Source organism: Pollachius pollachius, assembly GCF_949987615.1.
Source record: "Pollachius pollachius genome assembly, chromosome: 12".
Classification (NCBI taxonomy): Eukaryota; Metazoa; Chordata; class Actinopteri; order Gadiformes; family Gadidae; genus Pollachius; species Pollachius pollachius.
The window spans coordinates 3,133,034-3,149,303 of NC_136945.1; the positions used below are offsets into that span (position 1 = coordinate 3,133,034).

The 16,270-nt window shown below is 47.8% G+C and overlaps 1 protein-coding gene across 1 annotated transcript; it reads left to right on the forward strand.

Moving 5' to 3' along the window:
* The first annotated feature begins 649 nt into the window (after positions 1-649).
* LOC307084187 (dnaJ homolog subfamily C member 11-like) lies at positions 650-16,218 on the forward strand. Its single transcript, XM_079748442.1, has 16 exons — positions 650-731; positions 1,159-1,288; positions 1,382-1,455; positions 1,547-1,648; positions 1,836-1,964; positions 2,056-2,178; positions 2,598-2,671; positions 2,788-2,977; positions 4,896-4,981; positions 9,067-9,183; positions 10,770-10,925; positions 11,500-11,569; positions 11,726-11,783; positions 13,294-13,436; positions 14,058-14,187; positions 14,656-16,218. Exons 1-16 carry the CDS (start codon positions 657-659, stop codon positions 14,679-14,681), a joined length of 1,683 nt encoding a protein of 560 aa, XP_079604568.1. The 5' UTR covers positions 650-656; the 3' UTR covers positions 14,682-16,218.
* Positions 16,219-16,270: the final 52 nt, after the last annotated feature.

Here is a 16,270-nt window from a genome sequence, read left to right on the forward strand (position 1 = left end):
TTTAAAATAATTGATTAGGCCCAATATAAAAGTATGCATGTTATAATGTGTTCCTTTGTTGATTGAGTTCATTGTTAACTGATCACTATTAACGGAAGTTAAAAATAAGCTACTAGAATAGGCCTACTAAACAATAACAATGCAAAGCATAGATATGAAAACGTTAACCTTTTAAAAACATCATTTTTTAAAAGCCTACACGGCTACAGTAATCAATGAAAGAGTGAGACAATTGACTGCACCCTGTTCGATCAATGTTCTCCTTTTCCCATTGCCGACGGAGGCAGTTTTGTAGCCCATCTGGCCCTTCTTATGCACGCCTCGACTTGTATACCCCTTCAGGATTTATTTATTTATCTGGCATTGCTATACCTCACAATAACATCCCATATGTTACAAATTTTCACTAATTTATTTTCATGCAATTAAACATAATAATGTATTGGCCACCATAAATGCTTTCATAAAAGTCACAGCATTTAAATAGTCACTATTTACAACATTAGAAGTGAACTACTAAACTTGGACAATAAAACGACCACCAGGTGGCAGTGCACTGACTTCAGCGCACCTATCCAAAAGGTCGCTACGGCACGCCCCGACCAATCAGCTCCCAGAACACTGGGGATGTGGGCGGGGACAGTTAACACGCAAACATGGCGGCGTCCTTAGATGATGATTTAGAGCTGGACAACCAAGATTATTATTCTTTACTCAATGTCAGAAAAGAGGTAGGAGAGCGGCATGTGGGCTTTTGACGATCAAACATTTTAACTATGGATGCCAAGGCGAAATAGATTGAATGCTTACATGACGAATCAAAGAGCCGCCACTCGGTGCATCTCTATGTACCGGTGGTCCATCCTCTTAAGTAACGGGGGTTTCATAGACGATCTGACGATGCAACAGAGATGTGTCATCATCTCGTTTCCAAAATACAGTTGATTGTTTAATTGTTTTAGGGATTAGTAAACCGCCGTTTCCCGAATTAACTAGTGTCATTCGGAGAAGCTGGACAAAGATGACATTAGTCATTGGAAATGTGCCATACTTACTACTACTACAGTGTAGTTGTTCATTTTCGTGCTAGTTATAAACCGGAAGAAAATAGTAATGTTACAATACAGCTAGTGTTTAGAATTGCCTTCTCTCACACAGGCCACGCAAGATGAACTGAAGGCCTCCTACCGGAGGCTTTGCATGCTGTACCATCCCGACAAACACAGAGACCCCGAGCTCAAACAGCAGGCCGAGCAGCTCTTCAACCAGGTGCACCAAGCCTATGAAGGTAAGTGGCTTGTGTGCACACCCACACAAACGTGCAAATGCTAAATGTGATTTGAAACGGGTGCCATCGAAGATTGTGTTCTCTTTCTCTTAGTACTAAGTGACCCTCAGTCCAGAGCCATTTATGACATCTTTGGGAAGAAGGGGCTGGAGGTGGAGGGATGGGAGGTCTGTATGGTATATTACATAAACCATGTGTTCTGTGTGTGTTGACGGACACCTTGGTGAATGCCTCCTAACGCCGTGGTCTGCTGTGTAGGTGGTGGAGAGAAAGAGAACTCCGGCAGAGATTCGCGAGGAGTATGAAAGGCTGCAGCGAGACCGAGATGAGAGGCGACTGCAGCAGAGAACTAACCCAAAGGTTATATACTCGACGACTCGCACACACAGACAAAATCACTGCAATACCACCATAGCCATTTCAATAGCTCAGTTTTTTTTCACTAAACAGACTTTTACACTTGAAACATTTTGAAACCAGTTGCTCCAATGATATAAACACTTTCATACAGTACGTATAATGCTCAAACTCGCCAATGTGCATTCAGGGTACCATCAGCGTAGGCGTAGACGCGACCGACCTCTTTGACCGCTATGACGAAGACTTTGAGGAGATGCCGGGGGGAGGCCTGCCTCATGTCGAAATAAACAAGATGCACATTTCGCAGTCCATTGAGGTAAACCCTTCGACCTACACCACAAACACAGTCTGTTCTTAGACTGTTAGCGTTCCTAGCTCTGAGGATTTCCCTGCTTGACTTCACCCAGGCTCCGCTGACAAACAAGGACACGGCAGTGCTGTCTGGTTCTCTCTCGACGCACAATGGAACTGGAGGAGGCAACATCAACATGGTCGTACGCAGGGTCACATCAGCCAAGGGCTGGGGAGAGGTACGGTCACACACGTCAGCATGTAATCATGCACGTACGGTGGAATACATTTTAAAAGGCTGGCAAAAGATATGCTATTGGGCCAACAGTTGCCTGTGACAAATATGTATTCCTAGATTTATAAAGATAAGTGACTTAATGTTATTTAACCTACCAGAATCCATACCCCTATGTGATGTTCCATGTTCTTTTAGCCAGAGAATATCTGTGTAGTCGTATTTGTCTTGTCCACTCAATGCTTGTCTCTAGAGTGTTGAACTGAAACTTTATCGATCCATCAAAAATATATTACATTACACTTGGTTAATCCCGGGGAAATTCTGGTATATGAGTAAAAACCAGTTGACAGCCGCTGTATGCACTGCGATCCCCTTTAACCATCCTGGTGGGTATCTTGTGTATGCGTGTGGTCGCTGCAGGTGGAGGTAGGTGCCGGGGACATCCTGGGACCCCTGTTCGGATTAAAGGTGTTCCGTAACCTGACAGCGCGCTGGTAAGACCTAGCAGTCTTCCTATGAGGAAAATGGATTGCTTACACCACCATTTTGAGATCACATTTCTCTCACACGCTCACCTAATCTGCCGCCTCTCTGCTGTATTCCCGCTCAGTTTCCTGACGGCACAGTGCGGCGTGCAGTTCTCCCCGCGTGGCATGCGCCCCAGCTGTTCCCTGATGACGGCCCGCCACCTGGACCACAACACCATGGGTTACCTGCAGTGGCGCTGGGGCCCCAACAGCGCCATGACCACAAGCCTGGTCCGGGACACCAAGACCACCCACTGCACCCTGGCTCTTCAGGTAGAGAGGCACACACACACACACACACACACACACACACACACACACACACACACACACACACACACACACACACACACACACACACACACACACACACACACACACACACACACACACTCTAGGGGTGTAACGATACATGTATTCTTATTGAACCGAATCGGTACGGACTTCACGGTTCAGTGCATGGATTTACACGGAGAATACACAGTATAAATTAAATAAAACTGGCGTGCGAATTAATTAATGTAATGCCAAACTAATGTTAGATACGCGATCTTCAGGGACAACTGAGACGCCTGAAAGGGTGCCGGCAAGTTTGAGCTACACATGCCGTCCATTGATTGGTCGACAGAATCGCACTTCCGTGAGACTGGGGGATAATAAACAAACACATTATCAGCGAGGAATTTCTGGACAACGGCGAAAGCGTCGTTTATTGAAGAAAGTGTCGCACAAAAGTTTGCCGTCCTTCTTGGACGTCCGGGCTGCTATGAGGTCACAATGCTAAAGTGGCTGCTGCAGCTATCGCGATCTGGTTTAAACCCTGCTCCCCTACCATAAGGGTACTGTTGGCGGTGGAAACGTGAGCCGTAACTGAGCTGCGCCAGAACGAACCTTCACTACTCCACCAAGCCGCCCCGAACCGACCCGCACCCTTCGGTGGAAATGGGCAAATTCTGTGTACTTTGCACTTTCATAAATAAGACATGCTGAATTTTCAGTTTTGTAACTGATTGTCTTATTATGTTAACAATTTACGGATGGAGTCTGGAGTTGATGTGGGGTACTTATTGTTTACTGTTTACATCTTAGATTACACAGTTCAGGCTGTTGCAGCTAGCTCAGGGGAGAGACTGTATGACTCAGGGGTTCTCAAACTTTTGACAGCTGAGGGCCAATTTGGGAACCCAAAATTTGACTGAGGGCCGCCAAAGGGAAAGAAATTAGGCGGGAAACGCCGTCAGCATCCCAGTGGTGAAAAAAAACATTGCGCCATGGACCTATGGGAGTGAGGTCAAGTGAGGTCTAAATCACGAAACTGAGGTTCATCCTTTCAAAGTAATGTACAGTCGGATTAAAACTAACAAATGTAACAGGATTTAATTGAAAGCTAGAGAGAGTCGACTTTTCTCTTTAATTTAGTTTAAATTAATATTGATATAATAATTTTAAAAAAATAAAAAAATGTTTGAGAACCAATGCTAGCTGGTACAGCCTGAGACAATAAAAAAAGAATTGCCTTGTGCTTTTTTGTTTTTTCTTTTCCCTTCATTGTATCGAACTCGTACCAAACCGCGATGTCTGAACCGAGGTATGAACCGAACCGTGACTTCAGTGTACCGTTACACCCCTCACACACACACACACACACACACACACACACACACACACACACCCCAGAGGGTTCTGGATTTAAGTAAATGAAGGCCTCCTTGGCACACATATGCTTGATGCCTACGTATGTCCACTAAGGGCACGACTAAATACATTCAACGTACTAAGTTACAATTACAATAAGGGCATTTGGCAGACGCTTTTATCCAAAGTGACTTACATCAGTTAATATACACATTGACACACCGACAGCAGAGTCAACCATGCAAGGTGACAGCCAGCTCGTCAGGAGCAGTTAGGGTTAAGTGTCTTGCTCAGGGACACATCAACAATCAGCTAGGAGGAGCTGGGGATTCGAACTAGCGACCTTTCGGTTGCTAGTTGCTTTTGATTTATTGAAATTTAGTGATGAAATGGTTAGTAATACCCCATCCCATAAAACAATCATTCCACTGTGAAATCCGTCCTCAGAGTGGAACCTCAAGGGATTTTATATATATATATATATATATATATATATATATATATACATACACATACATTACATTTTTTCTGTTCCACCTCTTTTCCTCCCCAACAGCTAGGGGTCCTTAACTCCTACCTGATGATGAGCTACCAGTACAAGTTCCAGGATGAGGACCAGACCAAGGTCAAAGGATCCCTCAAGTACGTCAGTCTGAGTTTCAGAGCTCTGTCTAGACAGTGAAATCCAATAACTCTTGTTTCAGAAGAACACTGCATTTTGAATTATCTTTCGCCACAATCAGAATCTTATTACAATTTCACATTATACGGAATACCCCCTTTGATACAATTATCTTATCACTGTGAGGGGCAAAATTATTTACACTTGAAATTAAACTGCATACATTATTTCAAGATGAAATGGGCACCCTTGTCAATACTTTTCTAAGGGAACCTTTGGAAAGTGGACGAATATGACGATATATATCCTAAGTATATAGTAGGGATGGCACGGTTCAAGTAAAAAGTCTGGCGCGTGGCTCTAGGCATGTATGTATTGTTCAGTTCATTTAAAAGGGCATGCGCAGAAAACCTTTTAAATGAAGTTATTGGAGGAAAAGGTTTTACGCAGTGATTGATACCCAGTGAAACTTCTCAGTTTTGGATGATGTGTGGTCACTGCACCCCTTTATTCGCTGCATTGTCACAGTATTGGCATGTCCTTTGCCAAGTACCATCCATCTGTGTAAATTGAATATATATATATATATATATATATATATATATATATAGTGGCATCCCGCCGCCGGACCTCGGACCGGGCGGGTCCGAGGACACGCAGTAGACGGGGGTTTACCGTCGCCACCCTCCAGCCGGCGACAGAGCACCACGTCTCTCCCCCCAATCAGCGCAATCGGGGACACCTGGCCGGAGGAAGGGAAAGGACCAGGAGCCGGACTTAAAAGGGGCACCAGACCGGGCGAACGAGAGAGTGACACGGAGGGAGTCCGCACCACGGAGAGAGTGACACGGAGGGAGTCCGCCCCACGGAGCGAGTGACAGGGAGGGAGCAAGCACCAGGCCGGGCTAACGGTGAAGCAACACGGAGGGATTCCGCACCACGCCGGCGATCTAGAGGCTCCATGAGACCCTAGCACGAGGACACAGAGTATTTATTCTTGTGAAATAAATGCCGACTGCGGCTTTAACCCTTGCTTTCCGCGTTATTCCTACCGGGTATCTGACACTTGGGGAGACGGGCTGCCACATATGGTGGAGAATGCAGGCAACTCGACCGCGCTACGGGCCAGTGTTGTGAGGGAACCCCCTTCAGCCGGCATACAGAACCCGGATGGGACCGCGGCGATGCCCGCCCAGCAGCAGCAGCGGGAGACCATGGAGAGTCTGGCCCTGCTCCGCGAGGCCATACTACGGCTCACCCAACTAACCGCCGCGACCGCCGCCGCAACCGCCGCCGCGACCGCCGACCCGACCAGCCGGCTCTCCAGGCTGGGTCCCGAAGACGACGTGGAGGCGTACCTCGAGGCATTCGAGCGGACCGCCCGAAGGGAACGCTGGCCAGAGGAGCAGTGGGGCCATATTGTGGCCCCGTTCCTCACCGGGCCCGCCCAGCAGGCGTGCCGGGACCTATCGGCGGAGACCGCCCGGCAGTACCCGGCCCTTAAGCAGGCGATCATGGCCTACTACGGCCACTTTTTTGTGAGCGAACGCCAACCAGCAGCGGCGATGCGAGGCAACGCGATCCCTCGGGAAACCCCAAACCAGACCCCGATGCAGCCGGAGACGACGCCGCCGGAGACGACGCCGCCCGAGACGAGGCCGCGGGAGACGAGGCCGCGGGAGGCGGGGCCGCGGGAGACGAGGCCGCGGGAGGCGGGGCCGCCGGAGACGAGGCCGTGGGAGGCGAGGCCACGAAACGAGCCACGCCGGCAGCAGACGCAGCCATGCATGCTAGCGACCTGCTGGGCACAGGGGAAAACAGGAAGCCCGACCATACCGGCGCGGGTAATGAACCAGGACACGCAGGCCCTCGTGGATACCGGCAGCGTGTTCACTCTCCTCCGTCCCGACTTGGCGGGCGGGAAGGAGGGGGCACCCATAGAGGTGGCCTGCATACACGGGGACACCCGGACGTTCGAGACCTGCCACGTCGTCATCCGGACCCCGCACGGGGTATTCACGACGCGGGCAGGGATCGTACCCCACCTCCCGGTGCCGCTGCTAATCGGGAAGGACTGCCGATCTTCCACCGATCTTCCACCGGCTACAGGACCCGGCGCGTGAACTCCGGAGCCGGAGAGAACCACCCCGCAGAGGGGTGAGGGGAGCTCAACAGGCCTACTGGGCCACCAGGCCTCCGTCGTCCCCCAGAGGGCGAACAGAGGAAGCTGCTCACGGCAAATCTAAGCCAGCGCCGTGCAAGGCCAGCCCGGCCGCGCCTGAGGCCGGGCAGGAGGCCTCCGGCGAGGCCAGGCCCCCGACCGAGGACGACGTGGACACTGAGCCCACGACAGAGGCCTCAATCCAGGCCGATGAGACGTCGGTCGAGCCCCAGCCTGTGGTGGAGACGGAGCCCGAGGCGGAGGCTGAGCCTGCGGCCTCACCGGAGCCAGAGGCCGTGGTGCTGCTCGAGGCCGACTCGGAGCCAGAGCTCGAGGCCGATCCAGAGGTCGACCTCGACACCGAGCCCACGACAGAGGCCTCAATCCAGGCCGATGACACGTCGGTCGAGCCCCAGCCCGTGGTGGAGACGGAGCCCGAGGCGGAGGCTGAGCCCGCGGCCTCACCGGAGCCAGAGGCTGTGGTGCGGCTCGAGGCCGACTCGGAGCCAGAGCTCGAGGCCGATCCAGAGGCCGACGTCGACACCGAGGCAGAGGCAGAGGCGGAAGCGGCAGAGACGTCGGTCGAATCAACAGACTCCCCTAAAGAAGCTGAGGACGATCACCTGTCCGTGTCGATCCCCAACGAAGACGCCATCACGCTGGACGTGGATGGGGACGACCTCCTGGAGACAGGTAAACCTGTGAAGCTTCCAGATCCCGACAAGAGCTCTGACGACCACCTGGTCCCCTCTGGACCCACGGGCCACGACGATGACGACGACGACGACCTGATGGAGGAGGTGACCAAGGACCCCGGCTCCAAGAAGGCGTCGACCGCCAAGCCGCTGCAGCGAATCACATTGGACCACGAGTGTGCCTATCAAGCCCAGAGCCGGTGGAGGGCGGAGGGAGGTCATCCTGGTCACCGACCACGCCCCCCTGAAGCGGATGGCCGGAGCCAGGGACACCAACGCACGAGTGACGCGGTGGCTCCGGGCCCACCGAAACATCAGGTATTATCTCCTAGGGAGGGAGGTCATGCTGGTCACCAACCACGCTCCCCTGAAGTGGATGGCCGGAGCCAGGAACGCCGACGCCCTGTCACGCCGGGATGCCTGCCTGAGCGGGTTCACCGACGACCAGGGGCCTGAGCAAGCGGTGGAGGAGTGTGGCATCCCGCCGCCGGACCTCGGACCGGGCGGGTCCGAGGACACGCAGTAGACGGGGGTTTACCGTCGCCACCCTCCAGCCGGCGACAGAGCACCACGTCTCTCCCCCCAATCAGCGTAATCGGGGACACCTGGCCGGAGGAAGGGAAAGGACCAGGAGCTGGACTTAAAAGGGGCACCAGACCGGGCGAACAAGAGAGTGACACGGAGGGAGTCCGCACCACGGAGAGAGTGACACGGAGGGAGTCCGCCCCACGGAGCGAGTGACACGGAGGGAGCAAGCACCAGGCCAGGCGAACGGCGAAGCAACACGGAGGGATTCCACACCACGCCGGCGATCTAGAGGCTCCATGAGACCCTAGCACGAGGACACAGAGTATTTATTCTTGTGAAATAAACGCCGACTGCGGCTTTAACCCTTGCTTTCCGCGTTATTCCTACCGGGTATCTGACACTTGGGGAGACGGGCTGCCACTATATATATATATATATATATATATATATATATATATATATATATATATATGAATGGAAGGATGGGGGTGTTTGTATGCGTGTCCTCCACTGTTCTGCCAAAAATATACTGAACCAAAAACCATGACCTCAAAACATGATATGATCTGAACCGTGAGTTGTGTGCCCCTAGTGTAAAGACATGCCTCTCCTCTATCTGGCTAACTGTCTGCCTCTTGCTAAGTGTCTGTGCAGCGCGGTTTGTTTTCCACCCTGACTCTCTCACTCCACCCTCCTCCTCCTCCTTTGGCTCCTCCTCCAGGACTGGCTGGTTTGGCACGGTGGTGGAGTATGGGGCGGAGAGGAAGATCAGCCGACACAGCGTCCTGTCTGCCACCGTCAGCATGGGGGTCCCCCAGGGGGTGACACTCAAGATCAGGTACACATCTTCATCATGAAAGCTGATTCAGGAGCCAGGACTCACCGTATCGCGTATAGTCACCACCACATCATCATCGCCTCGAGTCAGCCCATCCACGAGCGGCGCTTTGATTATTTAAACGGCACACAGACGTTTTGAATATTACAGAGGGAAGAGAATATTTGATGAAGCAAAAAGTCACTGGTTGGACTTGTTAATTTAATGCTGTATCTCTTTTTGACGGTCTTCTCGGGTCAATGCAACAAAATATTGCCGTGAATCATTGTCACATTACAAGGAAATTTTGAATATTTCAGAGGGAAGTGCCTATTTTAATAAGCACAGACTATGGCTTGACCTTTCATAAGAAACTCATAATTATAAGAATTGCTGGTGGCTGTAATGAACCAAAATATTAAATTCTTGAATACATCCTCAATAAGCACAAAGTATTTGGTTTCACCTTGTTCTGTTGCCATCTCCCTTGACGAGGGATTTTAGTGGCTTTCAGTTTGAAAATACAACAATGTTGGCAAAAATGGATAGGGTGACCTAGCCAAGCCTTATCACTTTAAATGAATGCACAGGTACTTCTGATGGGTCATCTAATGCTGCAGAACTCGGTCTAATGGAGTCTGGCAGACGTACAGAAAACATATGCCATATGCTATGAAAGGCATTAGATGCCCAAGGTCTCTTCCATAATCCAAAACAACTATTTGCGTTGAGGAATTAATTCAGAAGAGATAAAGCTTGTGAGCAAGAGATAACATCGAATTTGGACATAAATGAACAGTGTTCCAGCTTTTATAGTTTCTGAAATATCGTCGATGCAGTTTTCATTGTCCAGGGCCTTTATTATTCATGACTGATTTTATTAAGCTAGAAATTATTATTACTAATGTAATGATGTGTGAATCGGAAGGAACATTTGAAGGGGAAGTTCTGAAAAACTGGGTATCGTTTGACAAAAAAAAAAAATGGTGTCTTCATTTCTTAATTTTTTTTGAGTCTTTATGGACAGGGTTTGTATCATAGGAACATTTTTCGGACGTGTGTGTGTGTGTGTGTGTGTGTGTGTGTGTGTGTGTGTGTGTGTGTGTGTGTGTGTGTAAGGACCTGGACAATGAAAAATCTGTGTATGGATAGATAGATTGTGTGTGTATGTATATATATGAGGTATATCCTTTTTGTGGTAAACAAACCAGCTGGTCCAACCACACAACAACAGAAACTGGTGAAATAAACCAATACGCCATTTATCAAGCTTGTTTGAGTCATTCCGTTGGAGTAAATGGATCACAGTCTTCAACACAACACCAGGCGTCCATGCAGGAGGGAGGGCCTCCATTGCATATCGAAAGCACCCATCACTGGCCACGGCTCTGAAACTCACAGTGGGTTTCATGCTTTTGTGCTTAATATCCCATTTATTTTCTGGCAGGAACAAAAGCAACCACTAGCAGATGGCTTTTTTGTTTCTTTTGTTGGACCAAACAAAACAGAAGCGCATATTTGTTCCCTTTGCGACCTGAATTCCACTTTAATGCCTCACAATGCTTCTGTTGTGTTTGTACGTACGCGCGTGTCCTCTCTCTTTGTAGGTTATCACGCGCCAGCCAGACATACCTGTTCCCCATCCACCTGACAGACCAGCTGCTGCCCAGCGCTGTCTTCTACGCCACCGTGGGCCCTCTGCTGCTCTACGTGGCGGTCCACCGGCTCATCGTCATCCCATACACACGAGCACAGAAACGAGAGTGAGTGGATTCTTCAGATGGACAAGGCGCAGCCTCCTTCCCTATACCGCTGTTTGGGTTGCAGACACTTATGATCACCACCGGACCAGTACTGTCTATAACACTCCAATGTGCTCTCTAGCTGTCTGTGCTCTCTAGCTAGCTGATCTGTGTCTTTACTGACAGGACTGTGGGTTGATAGAGAAGGAAGGATCGACATGTGGAATACAACCTGGGTCGCTTGATGGCATACTGCCTACATGGGTTGAGCTGCCCCCACTTGTGTATTGGTGTTATGAATTTCCTGAAGGGAGGACCATAAGCTAGAGACAAGCGTGTAGGTGCTGCAACTCTGCCAGGGTTAGGGTTCAGGCTTTCTCTCCAAATATGCAAAATGTTAAGAGGACCATCCCAGATGCTGTCACTGGCAAAAAAAGGAAACCCTAGATGGCCTCAGAATCTAATACATATTTAAGAATACAAACATGGTGAGTGCTTGTTCTGCTGCGCTAGGCAGCCTCTCTGGCTCCGCCACACTCTGATGGGTGACAGTAGTAGTGGTCTGATGGCCAACTCCTGTCCGCGTGTCTTCCAGAGACCTGGAGCTTCAGAGGATCAGCTCGGCCACAGACATAGCCAAGAAGAAGCAAGAGGCCGAGTCAGCTGTAAGTGCCGACTGAAAACAACACACACATACGCACGAACGCACATTAACATAGTATCCAAGGTTTGACTCTCTGTGTCATCTCCGATTTTCTGTCACTTTTGGCTTATTTCTCCGCCTGTCTTCCTCTTCCTTGTCTTCCTCTTCTGTTCTTCAGGTTTTGCTGATGCAAGAGTCTGTGAGGAGAATCATAGAAGGAGAGGAATCCAAAATGGGTAAAAACACACACACACCTACAGACCCACACAGTTGCAGCAGTAGCTGTGAACTGAATCCTTGGGCTGTCGGGCTGGTTAGGCGGTACAGGTGAGGGTGTGAATGCTGTATGGCGGCTGCTGTGAGGAGTGGCGCTTGAGGGCTCGGTTTTGTCGAGGCTGAGGGACGTCGTGAGTCGGCCAGCGACAAAGCGATTACACTCCCTGTGCTGCTTTTTGTTTGTACAAGCTGTTTTTCACAATTGGTGTTTGCATATTGCCCTATAAGACACTGCCATAAATCAAAATGTTTGGGGTTGGGGGGATGTTCGGTGCTCTATAAAATGTTCAGCTGGCCCAGTTAGAGTGGGCTGTGTGTACCCCATGCAAAAGCAGTACCAGAATGAATGGATTACACCAAGCCAACTCTGTAGCACGGTAACTACTACTTGTATTAATGTTTATAAACCAGTGCCTGAAGCTCATTTTGGAAATAGTCAAATTAATACTTCACATTTCAGCAGTTTATTTCACCGTTGTTATATTCGAGCCATGGATATATTCTGCACCAGTTAGCCTGAAACTTGTATTTGCCTGCTCGGTAACGTTACTGTTACCTTTCGTTGTTAACGCAGACGTCACTGGCATTGTTGGCTTTAACGTTAGTCATTTTGGGTCCCAACCTGCACACGCACAGTCATATAATAACAGATCTTCCTAAATTTCAGGCAGTAATACCCGACGGATGACATTGCCATGTCTAACAATTACACTCAAATGATAGCTCTGAGATAATATAGTAAGGCTATAGATCAAAATTTGAATATAGCCTACATCATCAACAAGGCTTTTATAGTCTATTAACCATGGGAACAAAGAGGAAATAATAATAATAATTATAATTATATTTTATATGTTGATGATTAATGAGGGATCTATGCTTTCAACTAAAATCATTGATTAGTGAACGCTCCACAACGGTAAAGGAAAAAATATCCAAAACGAGCTGCGCTTTGATTCACGCCAAATACTAAAAGAGATCCAAAGCCGTGAACCAATAGGACAAACATAGCGTTCCAAGTCTACAGATGTCAACTGAAAACGAATACATCGAAACAGCAGTGTTATAGCGGGCCGCTACGGGTTCCAGCAGGTAACTCTGCTAGCCCGGGACCACTTGGACCGCTGAGTAAGCCCTTCGCTCCCTGCTTTAGATTGCTTTATTGCACTTTGTGGGCTTTGAGGACATTAGTGTAGAACTAAAGAACACAAATCCAAATGGGCAGGGATTACACACACACTGGCGCTGGTGAGAATGATTCTCTCCGTCGGTACTCCGTAGTGCGTTTTAGCACTTCCACTAAATTGAATGGTGCCTCATTTGTTCTGTACACTGAAACGCTTGAGTCGCATCTCTTGCGTTGTTATTTTAAATTATGCACAATATCCGCAATCCCACACTGAAATTCAGGCCCTGTAAACAGAGGCATACTCCTCTACAATCCTCACCAAGTTGTTTCCCTGCTTCCAGGTCTGATCATCCTGAACGCCTGGTATGGGAAGTTTGTGACGGACACGAGCCAGAAGCAGGAGAGGGCCCAGGTGATCGACGTCACCGTGCCCCTGCAGTGCATGGTCAAGGACTCCAAGCTCTGCCTTACGGAAGCCTCCAAGGTGTGTGTGTGTTTTTAATCCACAGAGGAATAGCTGGGGTGCTGATAGCCCTGTGGTCACTCAGAGTAACTGTTGTATATGGAGGTGGGCTACAGATGGACTACATTTCCTTATGCAAATCTGGACAGGAGTACAATTCTCATAAAATACAAAATAATCAACGCAAAATCTGTTTTTATTTCCTTTCAAAAGACTTTGTATCAATTAGTTTTGTGTGTGTATTTATTTCACTAGCTGTACAATACGTATTGAGTGCTACTGTGGTAACTGTTTTACCTGATGTATACAATAACTAACTCTTATAGCTTCTTGTGTGGTAGTATCATTACCTCCCAGAATTCTATCCAGTAAACCCACAATCAGAAGCAGCCAATCGAAATGGTTCCACCCCCCCCCGCCTCATCTAATTATTATGCTAATGCATTTATTTAGGCTAGGCGAAGCTAATTCCAATACTAATAGCCTAAAAGCCATTAGATTTTTACCATGAAAGAGTCACACTCAACTACCTCTAACCCAAGGTTTATTTCTGCGTGTATGCCTGTGTGCATGTGCATGTTTGTGTGCGTGCTTGTTTATGTGCATGCATATGTGCGTGCGCCTTTGGGTATGTGTGTGTAGGTGGGGCTGCCAGGCTTCTACGACCCCTGCGTAGGAGAAGAGAAGAGTCTGAAGCTACTTTACCAGTTCAGAGGCGTCCTGCACCAGGTTCTCTCTGCGGACTGCGAGGCTCTCAGGATACCCAAACAATGTGAGTGAAGATGTTTTTGCTCTATTAAGAGACTACAGTAGCAAAGCTGTGGACACTGGAAAATCGTTCAGAACCTATTGATTCACTCTTCACTGTATGATTGACATTAACTCACTTCTTTCTGCCCGCCGTAGAAGAATTGAACGGGGAAATGTCTGTTTTTAAGAGCTAAGACATAGTCTTTGGCAGTTGCTATAGTTTTTAACAGTAAAATAAAGCTTAAAATAATTCATTTATTTTGTCTAGATGAAATTCTGCAAGTTGTACTATAACATCACTCACACAATTTCTGTGAGTGCTGTTGTCAGTGCACTTGGCTGGTACTACGCTATGACGAGAGTAGACTATTTAATTAGCAAGTTAAAAATGGCTGCAAGCGGCAGAATAATTACAACATCCCTGAAGCCTCCATACTATCACTCTCCTCTCGCCTCTCGCCTATATCTCCCCCTCTCTCTGTCCTGACAGCTCACAGAATAGACGCTGAGTCCTAGAAGCCCACTTCTTCCGAATCTCCATTGCTGGAAGGGGAAAGAACAACATACAAGCAGCACTATAAACAGGAGGAAGTTATAGCAAAGATGAAAACAACGCAAGGTTCTCATCCTCCCCTCTCCCTCTCCCTCTCGTCTATACCTGGTGGTGTGAATGAATCCCCACCTGGAGTCTTCCTGGCCCTTCTCTGGTCCTGTCCCATCACTGCTAGGAGGACCGGGAAGGTTTGGATCTCGGCACCTTTTAGATTTGTCTGTTCTCTACATCCAAACCAAACCAGACTGGCCAGATGGATGCATGGCAGGCCCCCTCCCCATGATCCCCCCCCATCAGTCCTTAATGCACACACCACATACTAACTGATTTCACTTGCATCCAATGTGGTGATTGATCCAAAGGGAATTTGGTGCGAGACCAGAGCTTAATTTGAAGCTGATCGCTGTTGCAACTTAAAATGATTCATTATAGTGTAATTGATCCAAAAGGAAACAGCATTTTATCCTGTATACATATCACTACAGTACACACTCGCCATTGTTTGAAACTTCCAACCTTATTCTAAGGCACATTGAGAGTTGAAGGCTATGCTAAACAACTACACATGATGTCATCCTCCCAGTATCCTTTGGGGTAGCCAGCACCTCTTTCTGCGGAGGAAACGTTTAGAATCAAGGCATTCATTTAAAATATCCTTAGTTCTCGTATATTTTTGTTGAATTGTCTCAACGTAAGTTATAATGCCTTGTGGCAACATGTCTGCTGCTCGTGTGGGAGACATTGTTTTCTGCTATGTCTGTTGACCTGACATGAACCACATAGGGACCATTTCTCCATACATATGTTTCAATGTTTATCATGTTATCCAGTTGTAATCTTAAGATGTTCAAGTATGCCACCCATGTGCCATACCCTCGCATTTGTTCATATTGTTGTTTGCTATGTAATGATGAGCTAGACTCAAGCATTCCTTAACTTCTGGATGGTTCTGTCGTAGACGATAAGGGTCTGTATGGCATGGATTAATAATAGTTGTAATCTACATAGGGCATTCTTGAATCGTCCTGCACTTTTTTTTTGCTGAGAAGGCAACTATTTTAATGTAACGGTGGTCCCATAATATTTTACAACCTAGCACACGCACCAGGATGGTTGTAGTCTATATTGTATTATAGAAATTAGCTATTGTATATTATACAATATATCATAAGATAATTATGTTAGCAGAAGGGAAATACTTTCATTCCATTGTGTCACTATAATTATACAAATGTATGGGCATTATGTAATTCTAAAAAACATTACTGTGAAATGAAGCACTAATTTAACATGTAGCAGCTATTTAAGGCCATCACAAGTATTTCTAATATGGAAAACGTAAATTTCACATTATCAAAAATGTTCTTTACTATAATCCTAGCCAGATATCCATATGCTAGCTCTCAGTGAATAAGACAAAACCTATTTTCCTTTTTATGTTGTCCCTCACGTTACACACACACACGTGTGTATATATAAAATGTTGTCTTCTGGCTTGAATCCATGATAACCATTATTTTACCAAGTCTACATTCGTTTCGAGGATAACATT

Bases quoted from the DNA above. Each gene is read 5' to 3' on its own strand.
- LOC307084187 (XM_079748442.1), top strand. From the start codon at position 657: ATGGCGGCGTCCTTAGATGATGATTTAGAGCTGGACAACCAAGATTAT. The intron at 1,289-1,381 runs GTAAGTGGCTTG...TCTTTCTCTTAG, and splicing joins GGTGCACCAAGCCTATGAAG to TACTAAGTGACCCTCAGTCC. The intron at 1,456-1,546 runs GTCTGTATGGTA...TCTGCTGTGTAG, and splicing joins TGGAGGTGGAGGGATGGGAG to GTGGTGGAGAGAAAGAGAAC.